Source organism: Puntigrus tetrazona, chromosome 7, assembly GCF_018831695.1.
Source record: "Puntigrus tetrazona isolate hp1 chromosome 7, ASM1883169v1, whole genome shotgun sequence".
NCBI lineage: Eukaryota > Metazoa > Chordata > Actinopteri > Cypriniformes > Cyprinidae > Puntigrus > Puntigrus tetrazona.
In genome coordinates, this window is record NC_056705.1 from 32,204,923 (window position 1) to 32,226,139 (window position 21,217).

A 21,217-nucleotide genomic window follows, 5' to 3' on the forward strand; every position below is an offset into this window, starting at 1 on the left:
ACCCTGACTAGACTAATGCATGTACCTTTCCCTGTTCAGTACTGAAGTATTTATGAAAAATAAACCAGTACTGTAATCCTAATGAAAAAAAGTAGTTTACTATTACCAAGTCAACTGTTTTGAGTGATTAGAGGATTTTTTCCATATTGCTCAACACTGCAAAAACAAGTTAAATAGTAACTTTTGACGCTCTCCAGAACACTTTGTTTCACAAGTATGCTATTATTACAGCTTCAGCTAACGGTGCTCTCGCTTTCTTTCACTATTGCAGAACCGTGCATAAATTATCTTTATAACAGGCATCAAACACTGGCCTGTGTTCAGTGAGTTCTGTCTCTTTTTCATAGATATGTGAGATATATAGATATTCACATTCAACAGCTCAAGGCATGTTGACGTGTCCGCCATCTTGGAATGGTGTGTCATCGCTCACAGTAACGATCAATAAGTTTCAAGACATTGAAACATTGCTCAGCATATGGCTGTTGAAATCCCTGAAGAAACTGACTGAACTTTGAAAGCTAAGAATGTATTGGTCAGTCTTTTTAATATGCATTAACTCTGTATTACAGATTTTTAAATAAGTACTAAATCTATATTTTTAAATGTTCTGTTGGCTAATAGCATTGCGTTGTATTCTGTTAGTTCAGCAAAATCATTAGTGGTCTACTGCAGGTATAGATACAGTATCGATATATGTACATAGCTACAATTGCAGACACATAGACGACTTGCTTCTTTTCTAATATGATGAACGGCTTATGCATAGCGGCCCATAAAAAGCCACCACTAGATTATTTACCTATACGTGTGTATGCTCTCTATCACGGAATACATTTGGGGGGAGTTTATCAATTAAATAGTTTTTGGTTTTTTTTACAATCACCAATGCTTTACAATATTTAGACTGGTTCAGGTAGGTGACAATGTGGAGTAGCCCAGTATACCCCCGTGATTCGCCATAGACATAAACAGAGAAAGTGTTCTTCTGCCAGACACGTGCAGTTCTGTTATTAACCACTAGAGCACCAAAAGTTGCAGACTGCAGTATTTGTCTATTTGAATCATTTGAAATACATTTTAAAAGGAACAAAGACGCTTTGCTAACAGTTTCTGGAGTAATGGCTTCATTTTTGCTGTTCAGCGCCATCTGCTGTCAGAGAGTGAATGTGTGCTTTCATCCAGAGCGTTTCTCGTGCCTTCCATCATGTGCTTCTCATCCGTGCTTGTTTACATCAGAAGACACAGCGTCTTTGACGCAGAGTACATCGGCGTTGTGCATTGTGACCAGTTAATGGAAAAATTCCCCACAATAACAATATTGTGCATATTCATTGTCGTGATCACATTACCCAATACATCTACGTTGTAGTGTTTTTGTATTTAATTGTCACGAAATGCAGCTTAGTAAAGTTTAATACTACTTTTTGTACTTTGGTAGTATGTAGTTATTTTTGAAGACAATGGTAGATGGAATCTTTTTCTTGATCAGCACAGGTTACATGGTTCCTTGGTTTAGTCAGCAGCTCCACTGCTGCTTGCTGTGGCAGGTAACCTGAGCTGTGGCTGGTATGTGTCGGGCCTGTGGGATGGCCAAATCCAGCCTTGGACTCTGAACTGAAGGATTGAATGTCCCTCTCTGCTTATGAACTCGCATACATGTAAGACTGCAGTTGGACAAGACACAAGCTTGCGCTCATCAAAGGACACAAACCTAACTGTATTTATAGTGTGCAATTTTGTGAAAGGTCCACACGACCAGCTTTAAGCATAAAGCTGCTTGCTGTTTTTGCTTTAAAACTCTTTTTTTTTTCCTTTAGACTTTAGCACAATTGAGCATTAAAGAATAAGAACAGTTGCCAGGGTGTCATAAAAACCTGAAAATGGTCGTTTCTAGTTCTGGAAAAGTTTTGGAAAAATAAATGAACCCGTGGAGTTTTTGAAAAGTCATGGAAATTTATTTCACAAATCTGTGTATAGTATAATTACAGGGTTTAATCAGGTCCTGAATGTTGGCACGGAATTGTGCATAGTCTATATTGCATATTTGTACTTATTCCCACAGCTTTCGACTTTAAGATGATGGATATTCACACATTGATTCAGTAGTTTATAGTGTGTAGGTCTGTTGAGTAAATTAATCCACACAGACTGATCAAATCTGATCAAATCAGTCATTTTTAACAGAGCGTGTGTGATTCAGCTGGGCAGCGTCTTTTCTCTTAAAACGGCTCCACATCGGTGAGTCTTGTCCGCGCTAAAGATCCGCCGCATGCTGCAATACAAGACTTTCATATGTTTTGGTTCAGTTTACAGAATTGTCACTTGCCTAATCCGGTCACTGTTGCATTGTCACAAAATTGTATTATTTATTTACACGTCTTTTTAAACCTTTCAGTTCTTGCACGGTTTTGCGTACGCTCAGTCACAACTATAGTGTGAGCATATAAAGTCATATACCAAATATAAAGTCATATTATCAAATTACCAATATGAGTTTGGTTCCAAACAAACACAGTAGAACCCTCCACAGTCCTCAAACATATGTCCTTGTTCAGCAGATTATCAGAATTACTAGGACGAATCCAACTGGAGCCTGTCTCTTTTTATTATTTTTTTCTTCCCCATCACACAGCTGCTCTTTTAGCCATTAAAATAATTCAGTTTCTTTTTTAATGGCAAAGTGGTTCTATTTATTTTCATTTCTTTAAGTTAATAATAATAATGCTATTTGATTTACGTTTTTATTCTTATGTAAAATAATAGAACAATAGGACATGAATATTGTTTCAAATGCCAAGGTATTGGTGAAAATGTGTACGAGCCCTGAGTTGCCATCACTCAGCTATTTACCTGATCTGTCTGATCTGTAACTATTATAATTCCAAACATGTGTCTCTAGACAGAGTTATGTAAGTGAGGTGAAAAAAAAGAGCAAATTAACTGTGAAAGTGTCAGTGTGTTTATCTGCAATATGGGCTTTGCATGTTTTATCCTTAAGCTGCTGGTTTAGAAGCACACTGTGATATAATCAATATTCTAAAGAGTCAGTTTACATGTTACATGAGACATCTCTCTTACCTTTAAGCTCTAAGCAGGCTTTTTAAGTCGTGGTCATCAAGTGGTCATGTCTTGTTCTGGGTTTAATTCCTTTGGTTTAGTTTTTATGTCTGTTCCCCTCACTCAGTGATCCACTAATGACAGCGTTCTTCTGCGTATGGGTTATTGTCTCAGTGAAAGTTATTACTTGTTGGAACACTCTACCAGAAGAAGAAAGAATGTGCACTTCTATTGATTTGTTTAAATGAAAACTAAAATCTCATTTATTCTTGGCTATGACATGATGTGTATAAGTATCCTTGTATGTGTTTGCTGTCTTGTATTTGTTTGTGATTATGACTACCCACCTGCCAGGGGACTGCAAATGAAAAGGGCTAAATTTGGTACATGCATGAAATGGAAGCGTTTATGTCAAAATGGTACATGGTCCCTTTTACATACATTTTTATAATAATAATAATAATGATTTCCAATGGCCAGTACATGATGCTGATATGTTTGGCAGATTTCCTTTCCTTTCCTTTCCTTTCCTTTCCTTTCCTTTCCTTTCCTTTCCTTTCCTTTCCTTTCCTTTCCTTTCCTTTCCTTTCCCCTTCCCCTTCCCCCCTTCCTACTTGCAGCCAGACTAATTGTCAGTATACTTTAAGAGTGTTAATGATCAATGATTTTGGATAAACTTTGTACTGTGTGTATTTTAGTTGTAATTAAAGTATACTAAAATATAACTTTAAGTGTATTTAATGTTTTTGATGCTTTAAGTATATTTTCATGCTTAGTGATATTTTGTATTTTTTTGTATTACAAGTACATTGCAAATGAATTATGAGTGTCTTTAAGAAACGCAAGCAATATGCCATTAATATATTATTTTTGAGTAAAAATATGCTTAATTTTCCCCAACTTTTCAATGGTCCTTACAATAAACACACTTTAATGACAGACATAGACACATTATTAACAAGTCAAACATTGCAAAACATAAAATGCACGTGATTTTACATAAAAAGAACGCTGAAATATTTTGTAACAGCAGCAACAAACAAACTTCACTTTTTTTGTTTTGTGAAGTTGTTAGACATTTTATTGTTACAGTTCTCATTTTCCTGTCAAGCACCACATTGTTTAACTAGAAAATATAGTCTATTTGTGCTGGTCTAAAAAAGTTAAGGCACTTTGTCGGTGCGTTGCTATTGAAACTGAAAGTAGACGGCGTTATAGACCAACTCAATCCTGCTCTAAAGTCTTAAGTCAATGGCGCAGTATTTATTTTTTTGTTATTTAAAGAGTGTGTTAGTAGAAAATGGGCCTCTGGATGGGTCTACCGCACTTTGTCTTTGTTTATTACAGCAGCACACATGACAAATATTAAAAACTAAAGGATTATAGTGTAAAAGAATATTATTGTGTTGTGTGCCCAGAGTGAAGCATGGAGGTGGATCAGTGATGGTTTGGGCCCGATACTTGTGATACTTGTGATACTTGTGCTGCCAAGGACTCCTAAACCATTCTAGAGGATCACGTGCTCCCAATGGTTTAAACATTGTATCTTGAAGGCGGTGCCGTGTATCAGGATGATAATGCACCAGTACACACAGCAAGACTGGTGACAGAGCAGTTTGATAAATTCTGGTTTGATTCTGGTCTATGGTTTTGAGGGCAATGGTAGAGTTTAGAAATAACCTTGTTAATGGCAGTGGCTTTATATGCTTACACCAGTAGCTTAACAAAGCCATTTTGGTCCCAGTTTCCTTTCTTAGTCACAGTTGAATTGAATTGATGTCTTATCTGAAAGTTTCTGTATAAGTCATAATTGCGTAATTTAAACCGGTTCTTAAAATCTTCAAAACACGTTACAATAGCAAAAATGTTGTTGTTGTTGTTGTTGTTGTTGTTGTTGTTGTTGTTGCTTTAGTATTTGAAAGTCTGTATCATAGGCGAACCACCTCACTATTTTCAAACTGTCTTTCAGTTCACATTTCTTAATAACCATTGCCCATATTTCTAAAGTAATGTTAATCCATGAATATTATTTACTTACATGGTTCCATAATAGGTTATCATCTGCAATTTCTGCTTAAACTGGTACTTCAGGGAGGATTGACAATTCTATTTGTTTCCATCTAGATGTATAATTAGTATTGCACCAGTGAACTACAGGTCTTAATTGGGCGGCTATGTAGTGGTCTTTTAGGGAGGGAAGTGTTTTGTAGCAGATTCTTGATTTGTATTTTTTTTTTTTTTTACCTTTTATTTTCTCTTATTAATTTCAGAAAAGACATATACATAGAGATAATAATTATTGGACCAAAACACAGTACACAGAATGTCTTGGATTACAATTTGCAACTAGTCTCTTGAAAATCAGATTTCCCAAGGTACAAAACCAGCATTCTTCCAAACATGTTACCTGTTTGTAATGCAGAACAGTTAATATTGTCCTCTAGACTGGCTTATTGCACTGCTAGCTGGATGTCCTGCATCTTCAATAAACAAGCTACAGATAGTCCATCATGTCGCTGTTCTTACTAGGTCAAGAAAATATGATCATATAACCCCAATTTTATATCCTCTGCAACTGCCTACCTATAAAGTTCCGTATCAGTTACAAAGTATTATTACTCACATGCCCGTAACGGTTTAGCTCCTGCATACCTAACTAGTCTTCTACCACGATACAATCCAACCCAGGCTTCAGGTCACATAGCTCCAGAGTTTTGACAGTTCCTAGGACAGCAAAATCCACTAAAGGAGGTAGAGCCTTTTCAAAATTTCCCCCTAAACTCTGGAAAAGACTTCCTGATAACGTTCAGGGTTCAGACATACTCTCTCTGCTTAAAACTGGACTGAAGACACATCTCTTCAGCCAAGCATTCTCGTAATATTGTACTGTAGTTATATCTCATATTTATCTTGGGTTGAACAAATAGTTTTTGCTTGGATGGTACAGCAGCTATGCTAATTATGTCTCAGTTTGTTTCTTTTATGGGATAAACATCCTGTGGTAAGCAGGAATTTTACAAGCTTCAGGCTGGATCCAACCCTTAAATGATCTGAGATGACCGAACACCTGAGAAGAGATTATGTCAACAGCTAGGAGAATGCCAACTTTCAAAACAACAATACAGAATTATTATATATATATATATATATATATACACATTGTAGAAACAATGATTTTCTGTAAAGCTGCTTTGCAATGATTTGTATCGAAAAAAGCGATATATAAATATGCTTGAATTTAATTTAATTGATTAATTTTGCCCTTATTTTTTCTGATGGAGTAAAGTTGTAACAAATTAACTTTGTTTTTTGCACATCTCTGTACACTGAAGGTCAGTAAAATACAGCAAAACATTGTCTGCAAATAATGCCATTGCATGTTCTTCTTGACCCATCATTATTGACCTAGTAATATGATTCTGGCATATCCATTATGTAAAGAGCAAAGAGAAGATGTGAGAGAGGGAAACCCCTGCCTTGTGCCTATGTCCAAGTTATAAGAATGAGATAAACTACCATTAAATTTAATTCTTGCCTGGGGTCTTATATTCACTGTATGTCTTAAATCTACATTGAAACCTACATTTTTCTTATACTTAGTATAGGTATGACCATCTGACAGAATGAAAAGCTTTTTTGGCGTCTAGGCTCTCTGTGTCGTCCTGAAATCTTGCCCTCTTGAATATGTTTCATTCTATGCTCTGTGAGTCTGACATCATCCTTCGTTTGTCTCATTTGGATAAATTTATTTGTTATCATCTCTAGAAGTATGTATTCTATTCTCATGTAATATTTCAAAGTTCAAAAAAATAAAGATTATTTTTTAGAACTTTGAAATATTACATCTTAAAGTGCTTTACATATAAACAATTAAAACATTCAAATACAACATTAGAGATAATAAAATAATCAAAAAGACGAGAAATACTCTTTAAATACTTGAAAATAAAATAACTTTCAAACACAAGAAATATTCAGAGCAGTATATCACCCATGACTCTCACAAAAAGCCTAAAAATATTAAAATATTACAGCCACATTGAAAAAAATATATATTTATTTGGTATGAAATATTATCATTTAAATATGCGTTTTGGCACAATGACATGACATGACTCCGACAAGTGCTCTGGCACATTTAGTTGGATTTTTATATATATATATATATATATATATATATATATATATATATATATATATATATATATATATATAATAGCATAAATGTTTTCAAAAACAAAATAGTCAGCAATGCATAGCAGCAAAGCTATTTTATGTATAAAACTATGGGATACTTTTATTGATTGATTGAGGGTTCCCTCTTACGTAATGTTTGTTACAAGAGATGGTTAACTAGGCTTTTGGGAAACACAATCCTGAGCTGGCCATGGCGTTTCACTACAGAATTTTGTTTCTTGCGTCACCTGGTGGATATTGTATGAAGCACAACAGCGTTAAAAAAAAAAAAAAAAACCTGCAAATGTGCCTGCTGGGAGCTCTGTGCTCTTGCTGAATTGCAGGCTGCCGCTTAAAAATAGACGCATTTTGAATAGCCACATCTGTAAACGGGTTTGCGAATAAAAAGTGCCCCATATGTACAATTAAATATGCAGCTGTAATGTTATGTTACATTCAGTGTCATGGCACTTCGGGCTCACAGACTCTTCCCAATCGCTTCCTGTCAGCTATGATCTGTCCTATCAAATTATAGGCAAAAATAAAGAAAGAAAATCAATAGAAAGCTTATTTACTCTGCTTTCAATTTCCAAACCAAAGTACAATTGGCCCCTTATGACTTGTTTTGGGATCACCTGTTATATGGGCCCTCAGGACAGTGACCTAAATAACAACAATAATAATGGGTTACATAACACAAAATTAAGGTTCGGCGATTAAAACTTTAGAGGATAGAGTATCGATATGATCTCGGTAAATTTGGTAGTGATCATTTTTGATAAATAAGTTCATTTGTATTTATTTATTCTATTCAAAATTATTTAGGGTTGCAATAATCTTTTTTTTTTCTTTACATGCAAGAAAATTCCTTGCTTGCTGATTTATATATATATATATATATATATATATATATATATATATATATATATATATATATATTTGTATAGCACACTTTGGTGAGGTTGCTCTCTCAGAAGCTCTGTGAAGGAAGCTAACAGCTCTGCTGTCCACCTCAGCTGCTGCAGACACACACTGGTTCAGGGTCTGCGTGGACCCAGTGTTTAGCCGCTGTAGTGTGTGTGAGCTATCCTCTAAATCATAGCATTTCACACATATCACAGGAGAAAGTAAGCTTGAGATAGGAGGATGACATCTGTTATTCTTACGCTTTCTGTCCTGGTGCTTGGAAGGATCTGCTGAGGCTCAAGGTGTAAATCACAAAATGCTAGTTAATGCTAACTGTGTTAGAAGCCTCTGACATGTTTCCTCCACATACAAGCATTAGTTATTAAAGGGTTACTTCACTCAGAAATTAAAATTAGCATGTGTTGGTCTTTATATTTGTAAATAGAAATTGTCCAGGTACTTACTATTTTCATAGTTCTTTATTGTTTTCCCAATTATTCTTTAGTATTGAATTAGGGGACGAACATGAACTTTATATTTAAACAATAATAAATTATAGCGCTCAGGGTCATTTTCTCCACCGAACTTTTTATATTCTTTTGCATGAGGTCCTACAAGTCATCGACCTGTAAACAAGGCAGAGAAAAATAATTGGGTTAATAATGTATATGTTACATATTAAATAACGTAAAATAAAATAAATCATCTTGTTGGGGAGATTTTTCATTTCTCCATCTGGGGAAAAAAACAAAAAAACACAAGTCACACGCAAATTATTTAGACAACCCAACAGAGCTCAAATTGTACACAGATTACTTGATATTTTAAATAAAATAAACTCAAGGCCACATTTTATACCAAAGATCTTAATTATAATTTAATAATATCCATTAAAGAATAATTAGAAATGTAACATAACTTGTTCCTAATTGTTAGACTGTTGTTGTGTTACTGTTACTGTCTGTGGAGGCACTTCGAGATTTGTAAAGTACAATAAACAGAATGTGCAATATTATTTTTCTTACACATACTACTACCGATAGTAAGTGTGTTGGTCATATTAGTATGAAATAATAATAGTTAATACAGTAATGCTGTGTTTTATTCGACACTAATTTTGATCAAATCAAACACCGACTAAGCTAGAGATAATAGGTTTGAAAATAACTGCCAAAAAAAGACTAGGCTAATATTTATTTACATAATAACAAAATTTACATAATAACCTCATGTAGCTTGCAAACAAACTTCTCCTGCTGCATTTCATAGTTTTTTCACTACTAGATGCATTTTGTCTATAGAAACACATATTTAATGCACTGTGGGCAGACCCGACTAATCGATAATGAGAATTGATTTGAGAAGCAGAACAACACACCTGCATGATAAGTACACACATCTCTAAACGATCAGGTACTCCGTCTCTCTCCGGTCAATGGAAGGAAGACCATATCCAGGACTGAGCCACGTAAGGCTGCAGGTCCTGACAGTGTACCTGCTCGTGTGCTGCACAGGTGAACCAGGCAGGCGTCCCCACGTGTCTCAAATCCACCTCCCAAACCTGTCCTGACCGAATGAAAATCATCCCATATTACTGACCACAATCATAATAAAGTGCTTTGATGAACTGCCAAGTCCAGCTCCAACCATATCACGTTATTTTGTGGCTTAAACTCACAAATCTATACACCTTAAAAGATGTCCTGTGGAGTCTTTGTGCCTTCCTTGGGAGGGAAATAACTGATCCTAAACATAGGATCATGATAAAAATATCTCATTTTAAAGAACGTTTTCAGGCAGCATTGTTAGGACAGTAACTATAGTGGAACTATGAAACAAAGGTGTCTTGTCTTAGAATAAGTGATGTTAACTGGAGTCATAAGATGTTCATTTAAAAGGGTAGTTTTCCAAAAATGAAAAATCTGCAATCACTCACTTAGAGAATCACAAAAATATCATAATTTGACAGGAGGGTGAGTAATTACTGGCAGACTTTTTGGTTGTACTAGCCATTTTAAATGAACATTTTATTACTCCAATTAACATTAATTATCCAAACCTTAATGCTTAATACTAAAAACTTTTCTTTTTACTGAACTATAGTTCAGTAACAGCTTCTGTTCTTGATGGCATTGCTTTTCATGCGCTTTCCCAGAGTTTTTGTTATGTAATAATGGGGCATGAAAGAAGCCTAAGAATTTTACGATACAAAAGAACCTGAACGCTGCCTGAAAATGATCCAGCGTTTAGGAAGATTTCGCTTTAGTTGCGAGTTATTAAAAACAAATAAACTTTGTTCGCTTGAAGTCCATGAAGCGCCTCCCGAATGAGGCTTGAAGACTCCATGATGATATCTGTGAAGGTGTACACATAGGCGTCTGTGCTTTTGTGAGTTTAAACCGCAGAATAACGGTCTCAAAAGAATCCACAAACACAAAAGCTCTTATTCACGAACATTCTTAGGGCAGAACACTGCTGCAAAAGACTTGCTATTTGTTGTGCATACTGTGAGCAAAGGAACAATGCACTTATAGCCTTGTGTGGAGATCTCGTGGATCCGTGTGTGTGGATCACAGTGTATATGGATAGTATATGCACCGTGGATTTGTGTGTGTGTGTGTGTGTCTGTGTGTGTGTGTGTGTGTGTCACAGTGTACATGGGTCTCTTTCATTCATTTGTGGATTTGTGTGTGTGTGTGTGTGTGTGTGTCACAGTGTACAGGTTTTTGATACTGTTTTGACTCCATATCAGTGTTGTACTATGTCAGCACGGGACGCGAGCAGCGCTACAAAATATACACGCTCTTCCCGTTCTCTTTGGCACTGGAAAGCTGATACAATATTTATACATGTCCTACCTCTTGCCTTACCGTTCCACAGACATTAGTTAGTCAGACATCTTTTGTTTTTTATCCATCATATATCCTTCTGTTGCTCGGCTTGGCTCTTCACTAAACGCTCTCTCCTTAGACACGCCCCTTATGTGAGGGCCTTTTTGAAAAAAATATTTTGCTGTGTTTACATGTTGTTTATTCATTAAGATAGAAGTTTAATTTAAAAAAGCTGATTACAAAATGCACCTACTTTTTTATGTTTTTGTTGAATAAAATACAGTTTTTCCCCATATATTCAATCGTTGAAGGTTTATTTAAAGAGGTCTGCTCTTGTTCTCATGAACCAGTGTCTTGTCAGACCCCTAACTATTTATTGGCAGCGTTTATGCTGGTATGTTGTGGCTAGATGACTACATTTATGTGAATGTCATGGATGTACAGAAAAAATAACTAATGATGTAACTAGTTACTTTTGGAAAAACAAAGTGATCAGAAAATGACCTTAATTACTTGAAGTTAATGAATAATCTGTAATCAGTCATTTAATAAGTATTGCACAGCTATGTTTTCCAGACACTCAAACTTCAGTATAATCATTTACCAGCATGCCATTTGTTTGGTGACACTACTAACCAGGTGGCCTGTAATAAAATAGATAGACTGATGTATCCCTAACTAGGATTTCTATTTAGTTTTCTAGAGACTTTGTAGAGACTAGAGGTTTCTATACATTTTAAATGGTCTTTTAGGTTTATCATCATCATCATTTATATACAAAATAAACAGGTTCAGGCACAGAAAATTCTGTCATAATTTACATGGACATGAATATGATTTCTTTTACACCTTTCTGTTTTTGTGCTGATTCTCCTGATGCATGTTTCTTTTCTACACTTTTCCCCTCTCACCCACTGCATGCATGCAACCGGATATAATGTCCAGATGGATAAGGTCCACTCTTCTGTTTCTTTCTCCTGTTTGAGTCCTCTACTTCCTCCTAACCTGAGTGTGCCAGGGGCACCGACTGAGATGCATGTGGGTATTGCCTGACATTGGCACAATTATTTTAACCAGCATTCAAACCTTCCAGTGGGTATGCCATACTTTCTTTCTCTCTCTCTCTCTCTCTCTCTCTCTCTCTCTCTCTCTCTCTCTATGTCTTTCTCTCTCTCTCTGTCTCTCTCTCTGTCTCTCTCTCTGTCTCTCTGTCTCTCTCTCTCTCTCTCTCTCTCTCTCTCTCTCTCTCTCTCTCTCTCTCTGTCTCTCTCTCTCTCTCTCTCTCTCTCTCTCTCTCTCTGTCTCTCTCTCTCTCTCTCTCTCTCTCTCTCTCTCTCTCTCTCTCTCTCTGTCTCTCTCTCTCTGTCTGTCTCTCTCTCTCTCTCTCTCTCTCTCTCTCTCTCTCTCTCTCTCTCTCTCTCTCTCTCTCTCTCTCTCTCTCTCTCTCTCTCTCTCTCTGTCTCTCTCTCTCTCTCTCTCTCTCTCTCTCTCTCTCTCTCTCTCTCTCTCTCTCTCTCTCTCTCTCTCTCTCTCTCTCTCTCTCTCTCTCTCTCTCTCTCTCTCTCTCTCTCTCTCTCTCTCTCTCTCTCTCTCTCTCTCTCTCTCTCTCTCTCTCTCTCTCTCTCTCTCTCTCTCTCTCTCTGTCTATGTCATGCACCCCCTCCTTTTGCTTTTCATACGTGTTTGTTGATCCCATTTTAGTGTGATTAGTGGTTAAAAACCCTAATTTATTTTTCTCTACCTTCAAATGCACTACTGTATGTCCAGGCTGATGTCAATGTCTAAATGGCCGTTTTCTGAAGTTTTAGTGTAAACCTAAATTGGGTAATACCACCTGACTAGACATGACACAGTTCAGAATAGATCACCACTCAGTCCACACAAAGTGGTTCTATTGGGTTATAAAGACATGAAATGCCCTTTTTATAATATTTAATATAAGTTTCAGGTATCTTCAGAATGTGTCTGAAGATACCTATGTATGCATACATACATGTATATTCTGTACTGTGATAGAACATGAATAAGCATTGTGTGTTAATTGTCTTCCCTTTTTTTTACTTTTACTTTCATATTATTTTTCAGTACTAACATGTACATGTAAGTTATTCATTAAGGAGCAATACTTTAGTACGATTTCTTCTTACTCTCTCCACCAGTCAGCAGAACTATGGCAAATTTTTATTTTCATTTATGTTGAAAACCCACTTCTTCAAACAGACCTGTCTCTCTCCTTACATCCAGTTTCTTGTCCAGGCCATTGTTATTTCTGCAATGTTCTTCTGGCTGGACTTCCATGGAGTGCAATGAAACTTCTATTGATAAAAAAACTGTGTTGTTTTACATTAACATTAAGAAATTTGAACCAAACGAAGTTACAGACTTTTCATTAGGAGCCCAAAGAATATTATCAGCTTGTGGAAAATGGGCATCTAATGACCCCTATCACATTTTTATTTATTTATGGGGAAAAAAGTTACTGTTGCCTTTCTGTGATCTTAAAACTGCCTGGCCTCTGGCATCAACAAGACATTTTTGCAGAAGTGCTTCTCACTGGAAACTTCTAGAGAGAACTGTCCCTAGATAACAAAATGATTAAGCATAAAAAATACTTAGTTTTATTTAATAATAGTTTTATTTTTGTTCTGGAGGCTGACAATCCTGCACTCTGCCACCACACTGTAGCATACTTTTCAACTACTGGACACAGGTGGGAAAGTGATGGACGACCTTCAGATTTTTCTGGGTTTCACTTTTACTTAATGGTTTTAACGAGAACTGCCTGTCAGGAGTGCTGTTCTGCATCATTACATAAATGTGTAAAGTTTTCCATTGTTTATCATGATGGGCACAGTCTCTGAACTTTTGCTCACCGCTTGTATGTTAAGGAAGCATGAATAAATGAAGTTTATGCTTTGTAAAATGAAGGTTGAACCACTGATGGCACATTGACTGTCTGTGGAGGGTCAGAGAGCTCTCGGATTTCAGCAAAAATATCTTAATTTGTGTTCTGAAGATGGATGAAGGCATATGAGGACCATACACATTACTGACTTATATTATGGGCTGCTTTGATCAAATTCACCCGAGTTGGATCAGCCTGTAAATTCAGTTTTCTTAGTAAGATTTTTGATGTAATAATTAACAGATTACACAATGTGCATATTTAAGAAGTAAAGATATTCACTATATAATTTGATCATCCATATCCAACGTGTGAATGTTTTTAGGCAGTAATGAAATAGCGATACTAATAAATAACTGTTTTATTATACATTATGTGTTTGAAACATATTAATCAGTTTGCTATTGCTGATCATATTACTTTATTTAATAGAGAATTTCTATGCATTGGTTATGAATAAGTGGAGGATAATGGGAAAGGAGTATACAAAATGCCAATTTATTACTTTTGTCAATTCATTAATGGCGATGACAACCTTTGGAAGTACTACTACTTAAAATTGGCATTTTAAGCTATATTGCATGAATTATGTTTTATTTATTTGTTGCAAAAGATCTGTGATTTTGTTACCACCATTAGCTACCATTTCAAGCACAACAGTAGCAAAATAAAAGTCCTTTCCTATATTTTTTTTTTCCTTCCAGCTGTCCCATTTCCCCCAAGCCACCGACTGACTGTAAAAGAAGTGTTTGACTGTGAGGGCAAACCCAAAGTAGATATTCTGAAGGCCCATCTCACTAAAGAGGGGCGTGTGGAGGAGAGTGTGGCACTTCGATTAATTGGCGAGGGAGCGGCCATCCTACGTTTAGAGAAGAACCTCCTGGACATAGAAGCCCCAGTGACAGGTGAGTGCTCTTCTCTATATCCTGTGCTGAGATGCTGGAGTCTCTACAAGAGACCAATTTGTTCTTCTCGAGAATTTTTCAGTTTTTTCAAAAAAAAAAAAAAAAAAAAAAAAAAAAGTTGAGGCTGATTGTTTTAAAGCCTTCTCTTTCTACCATGTAGAATTATTTGTATTGATCATGCATCAAGATTTTTAGACATTTATTCAGGACCTGATTTTCATTTTTGAACATGAATAGTAATTTTGAATAGATTTTTTAATTTGAGGGGTGGAAAGGGGACATTTTTGAGTCAGTTAGAAATATCAAAGATTTACACAAAACAATGTAGTGAAGTAGCTCAAACAAGAATCATTTAAGATTTTATAGGGAATTTAAAACAGAATCACTGTTTCACGGCTTATCACTGAGTTGAATGATTTAATGAACGAGCCATGCAACATCAACTCTACGCTGGATATTAAAATCCAAAAAACACTATTAATTAGCACCGTAACAAGACTGGCAGTTTAAGACATTAACTTGTAAGGACAAAACAATATGACTTTATTGAAAAGACACATAAACTAACACATAAACACACACATTTACACATTACAAGTTGCAGGATAAGAGAAAGGGAGGAAAGAATGACTTCCAGAGAACAATCATCTATCACATGATTAACCCTTGCATTTCTTCAATGAGGTTGATATTCAATGAATCAGTTCAGCCTGAATCTGGAGGTTTTTACTTGTGTTGTGTGATTCCCTTTGAGTTCATCGGTGAGTGAGGTATGATAGGAATTCATTGTTAAATAAAACAAATAATTGTTATAAAACAAAAACTTTTTCTAGGTGTTGCATTGTTCATAAAATGTTCTTCAGGTTATGAGATTATTGAATTGTAAATAATGTATGGCATTTATGTATTTATTTATGACTACATGGAGTATTTATGATATGTAATATGTAAAGCATTGGCCCCCTTTCTGATTTTTTTTGCATGTTTGTCACACTTAAATTTTTCAGATCATCAAACAAATTTACATATTAATCAAAGATACGAGTTCAACACAAGTAAACACAACATGCAGTTTTTAAATAAAAAAAAAAACCCAACCCACATAATCCTATGTGAAAAAGTGCTTATCGCTAAACCTAATAACTAGTTGGGCCACCCTTAACAGCAACAACTACAATCAAGTGTTTGTGAGGAGCTCTGTGGAGGAATTTTGGTTCACTTATCTTGCAGAATTTTTGTAATTCAGCCACATTGGAGGGTTTTCCAACATGAATCGCCTGTTAAGGTCATGCTACAGCATCTCAAAAAGATTCTGGTCAGGACTTTGACTAGGCCACTCCAAAGTCCTCATCTTGTTTTTCTTAAGCCATTCAGAGGTGGACATGTATGCGTGTTTGGACTCATGTTGTGGGGCCTTTTGTGATATTTTATGGCTCTCAATGTGGTTCACTATAGTCCCAAAGCTTTCGAAATTGCTTTATAATCTTTTCCAGACTGATAGATCTCAATTACATTCTTTCTCATTTGGTTCTGAACTTCTTTAGATCTCAACATGATGTGTAGCTTTTGGGGATCTTTTAGTCTACTTCACTTTGTCACGCATGTCTTATTCAAGTGATTTATTGATTGCAAACAAGTGTGACAGTAATAACACAGGGCCATATTTTTATGGGTAAGTTAAAGTATGCAACAGAAAGCTAAATTTGGTTCAAGGAATAAAGCAAAGACATTAACCCCCTGGTTTTTACATTTAATATTAAAAAATGTCCTTTTGGGATAATACTTATGTAGAATTTCAGTGAAAACTATTTTCTATTTTAAACGTAACAGGTGTTTTCAAATCAAGATTATATTTCTAAAGCTTATGATTTGTACCAGTCGTGTAGGTGAATTATTTATTACTTGGATACACTAAAATAAATATATAGTTCTATCTGAAATTCTAGATGGTCCTGCAGATATATGACTAGTGTTTGTTGCAGCAGTTTTGCAGCACGCTCAGAAACCCTCCACCTTCCCAGCTCCACCTGTATAGATCAGCTACAAAGTGATTCATGTATGCTATAGGGGGTTATATCATGCATGTTAGATGTGCAGCAGCAGTGTTTCTTACATGCTCAGCAGCAGCATGTTGTGGAAGTATTGGCAGTAGCAAGTCTCAGTACTTGCTCTTCCACGGTAGCAGTGTAGCAGATCTGTTCTGACAAGATCGAATGCATTAACATTGTCATGTACGTTACCACGTTAATCTCTCAGAGAGTTGTCATGACTACTGTCATGATACTTTGTGTGTGTGTGTGGTTCAGGTAATCCCTACATTGTGGGCACCAGATGTCCCTTCAAAGATAGCAGCCTGAATTTTTTTATTTGATTTGGTTTTGTTTTGTTTGTAAATGTAGAAAGAAATGCTTTCTATACAGGCTGGTTTAGGTGTAGGTTGTTAGATTTAGTGGATTAGAATATAAAGTTTGTACATTATACAAATCATTGTCTAAAGAGTTTTTATAAAACAGAAACCCAGTGTGTGTGTGCCCCTGTGATGGCCTTGTGTAGGCTACAGCAAGTGGGTCTATGTTGCATAATGTGTTTCACCCACACTCTGACCTGCTGAGGTGTGCAGTCAGAACAATCTCTCTGCTTCCCTCTCATGTACTCCCACTCTCTCATCTCATGAAAGATGTGGTTGTGGCTCTTGCTGTTTATGTTAGTATGAGTGTGTGGTCTTAACTCTGCCTTGACAATGTGTTTTACATGAGCTGCAGCACAAGATGTGCATTTCACTAAAGAGTGAAGAGTTTTCTTATTTAAAATATTCTTTCTGCCACTTTTTTCATAATACATGATTGGATAACATTGCTCTTTTACCAGTCTAACACCAGGATGAATATCCATTTATGTTTTGCATTTTGTGCTTCTTTCTCTTAACCAGACAAAATAGCTTCAAGTAAAATTTCGATTGCAGGATGTTACTACTGCTGAGGGGTGGATATCACTGTTTATCCATACTAAAGAGTTTTTTTATATTTAAAATTAAATCCCAGACATTTTATACAATCTTATACTTTTATGCAATCTCTGTTGACAGTTATTTTTTTTTATTTTTTTTTACTATACATGCATTCTTACATAAACAACTGTATGAAGATACTGTAAAAGCATGATTGCAAAAGCTGCTCTACTCAGGCAAACTTCATTGGTTGGCTGTTTCCATGCCAATAAGCAATGTTTCCATGGTAATAGTAACCACTGATTTGACTTTTTAAGCAATCAAACGGGTGAGTTAGGTATTGTGTATTTTGGTCTTGCTTTGCTTATATATATATATATATATATATATATATATATATATATATATATATATATATGTATGTATGTATGTATATATATATATATATATATATATATATATATATATATATATATATATATATATATATATATATATATATATATATATACATATATATATTGGCACGGGGCGGATGAAGCACAGCACAAACAGAGGCGTTTGAACCCCGGAGGGCACGTTTATTTAACAATATATGTGATACGTGAATGGTGAGCCGGTGCACAACCGCTGTCAGTGGCGTTATCTTCTGGGTGCTCGGTGCTCAGGGTGCAGTCGGTGAGTACGGCAACTTTGAATCTTGGGGGAATTAGCTCCGTGTCGCGGTTCAAGGACTGGCTTCTAGAAGATACAAAAGAGATAACAGTCAGAGACATGTAGGAGTGTGGTAGCTCACTGGAGTGCGAGCCTGACGTGGCTTATCTGGCCACCGGCAAACGAGCTCCAGGTGCGGCGAGTCCGGTGATCAGTGGCTTTCCCAGGTGATGGTGGTTTATTCCCAGGGCAACGCTGATGGTAGCTCGGGACGCCCGTCACAATATATATATATATATATATATATATATATATATATATGTATATGTATATGTATATGTATATATATATATATATATATATATATATATATATATATATATATATATATATATATGTATATATATATATATATATATATATATATATGTATGTATATATGTATATATATATATATATATTCTTTCTCAACATCTGCATTGTTATTTCCAGAATGTCACTTTAGACATAGTAACTAAGGTTTTGTTTTATTTAAGTTTTTGTTTTCTTTAGTTTGTATATATATATTTATTTTGTTATTTCCAGAACACACTTTTTATAGTTTAATTTTAGATTCAGCTTTTTAATTAACATTTATCAGAATTCAGTTTTAATTAGCAGTATCAAATTAAGAAGCAGTATAGAAATTTAAAGCAGTAACGTATACAAATATTAGCCAAAATGCAGTCAGGCCTTTTAAAATCTACACAAGTTAGGCTAATTTTATTATGATGGTTAGATGTCTTTTTTTTGTTTTGTGGTGAAATAATTTCAGGGCCTATTACATTGATTAATCTGCATGGACCTGATTATAATGACAGCGTTTGCTAAACAACTTAGTCAAATTAAACAACATAATTTTGAATTAGGCATGAAACTGTCCCTGACATCTAGAGCCATTCATAAGATTTAGACGGAGATTGGGGAAATAGTAACACATCTGAAACTGATAAATAAATGCTTTGCAGACTTTTATAATGAAGTATATACACCTATATATAAAAATGAAATGAACTAATTATTTTCTAATATTAATCTTCCTCAAATAATTGAAGAAGCTGAAATGTTGGACAAGGAAACTACACTAAATTAAATAAAGTTGTTAATAACCTCACAAATATTAATTGTAAAGACCCAGATAGTGCAGAATGTTATACAAAAAAATCTTTGAGATTCTCACACCAGTGTTTCTTCATATAATTCATTCTCTCAGTTGAAACTCCCTCCAACACGTAATAATGCTCCGTAAAGTCCAGTCATATCGGACTCTCTTATTCCAATAGAGGCAAAAAATCATTAGCAAAGTATTATCTACTAGACTGCAACAATATACACTATATTGCCAAAGGTATTCGCTCACCTGCCTTGACTTACATATAAACTTCCCATTCCTAATCCATAGGGATCAATATGATATTGGTCCACTCTTTGCAACTATAACAGCTACAACTCTTTTGGGAAGGCTGTCCACAAAGTTTAGGAGTGTGTTTATGGGAATTTTTGACCATTCTTCCAGAAGCACATTTGTGAGGTCACACACTGATGTTGAACGAGAAGGTCTGGCTCTCAGTCTCCGCTCTAATTCATCCCAAAGGTGCATCCAAGTGCATCCACACCAGACTCTGCCATGTCTTTATGGACCTTGCTTTGTGCACTGGTGCACAATCATGTTGGAAGATGAAGAGGCCATCTCCAAACTGTTCCTACAAAGTTGGGAGCATGGAATTGTCCAAAATGTCTTGGTATGCTGAACCATTCAGAGTTCCTTTTACTGGAACTAAGGGGCCAAGACCAACTCCTGAAAAACAACCCCACACCACAATCCCCCCTCCACCAACTTTTGACACAATGCAGTCAGACAAATACCGTTCTCCTGGCAACCATGGAAACCCACTTCATGAAGCTATCTGTGCACTGTTCTTCAGCTAATCTGAAGGTCATATGAAGTTTGGAGGTCTGTAGCGATTGACTCTGCAGAAAGTTGGCGACCTCTTCACACTATGCTCTTCAGCATCTGCTGACCCCGCTCCAGTAGTTTACGTGGCCTACCACTTCATGGCTGAGTTGCTGTCATTCCTAAATACTTTCACATTCTTATAATACTGCTGACAGTTGACAGTGGAATATTTAGGAGAGGAACTAGATTTGTTACACAGTTGACCTCCTATCACAGTTTCATGCAGGAATTCACTGATCTCCTGAGAGTGACTCATTCTTTGACAGATGTTTGTAAAAATGTATGCCTGCATGCCTAGGTGCTTTATTTTATACACCTTTGGCCATGGAAGTGATTCTGAACACCAGATTCTGATTATTAGGATGGGTGAGCGAATACTTTTGCAAATATAGTGTACATGTTCAATCATAAATTAATAGCAAACAGTATTTATGCCAAAATCTGCATATACAATCAAACTTAAAACATCTTTATAATATAATATAATATAATATAATATAATATACACAAAAAATACAGCATAAGATTTCTTTAGATGCACAAAGTGCATTTTATCAAACTGAATGGCCTTATATGTTCGCAACTCTAAAAAAGATTTGGATTTGGGGACAAATTTATTCAGTGGATTGTATACTAATCCAAAAGCTTCGGCCCTTGCAAACTTACATTACATATTTCTGCCACATTCTCACTATACAGAGGAACACACCAAGGACATCCTCTATTCCCCTATCTATTTGCACTAGTCATGGAAGTGTTAAGCAGCATTATTTTTTGTGCACATTACATTTTGCGTCAATGATGGCAAACGGTTGCATTCTTTGAGCTACTGAAGCT

General features: G+C 35.7%; 1 protein-coding gene across 1 annotated transcript in view; it reads left to right on the forward strand.

Annotated features, from left to right (window-relative positions):
* The window catches only part of LOC122347976 (serine/threonine-protein phosphatase 2B catalytic subunit alpha isoform), a 94,026-nt gene that overhangs the window by 29,504 nt on the left and 43,305 nt on the right, over nt 1-21,217 (forward strand). The window contains exon 2 of the mRNA XM_043243202.1: nt 14,583-14,783. Coding sequence (XP_043099137.1) covers nt 14,583-14,783 — 201 coding nt within the window. The remainder of the gene's footprint in view (nt 1-14,582; nt 14,784-21,217) is intronic.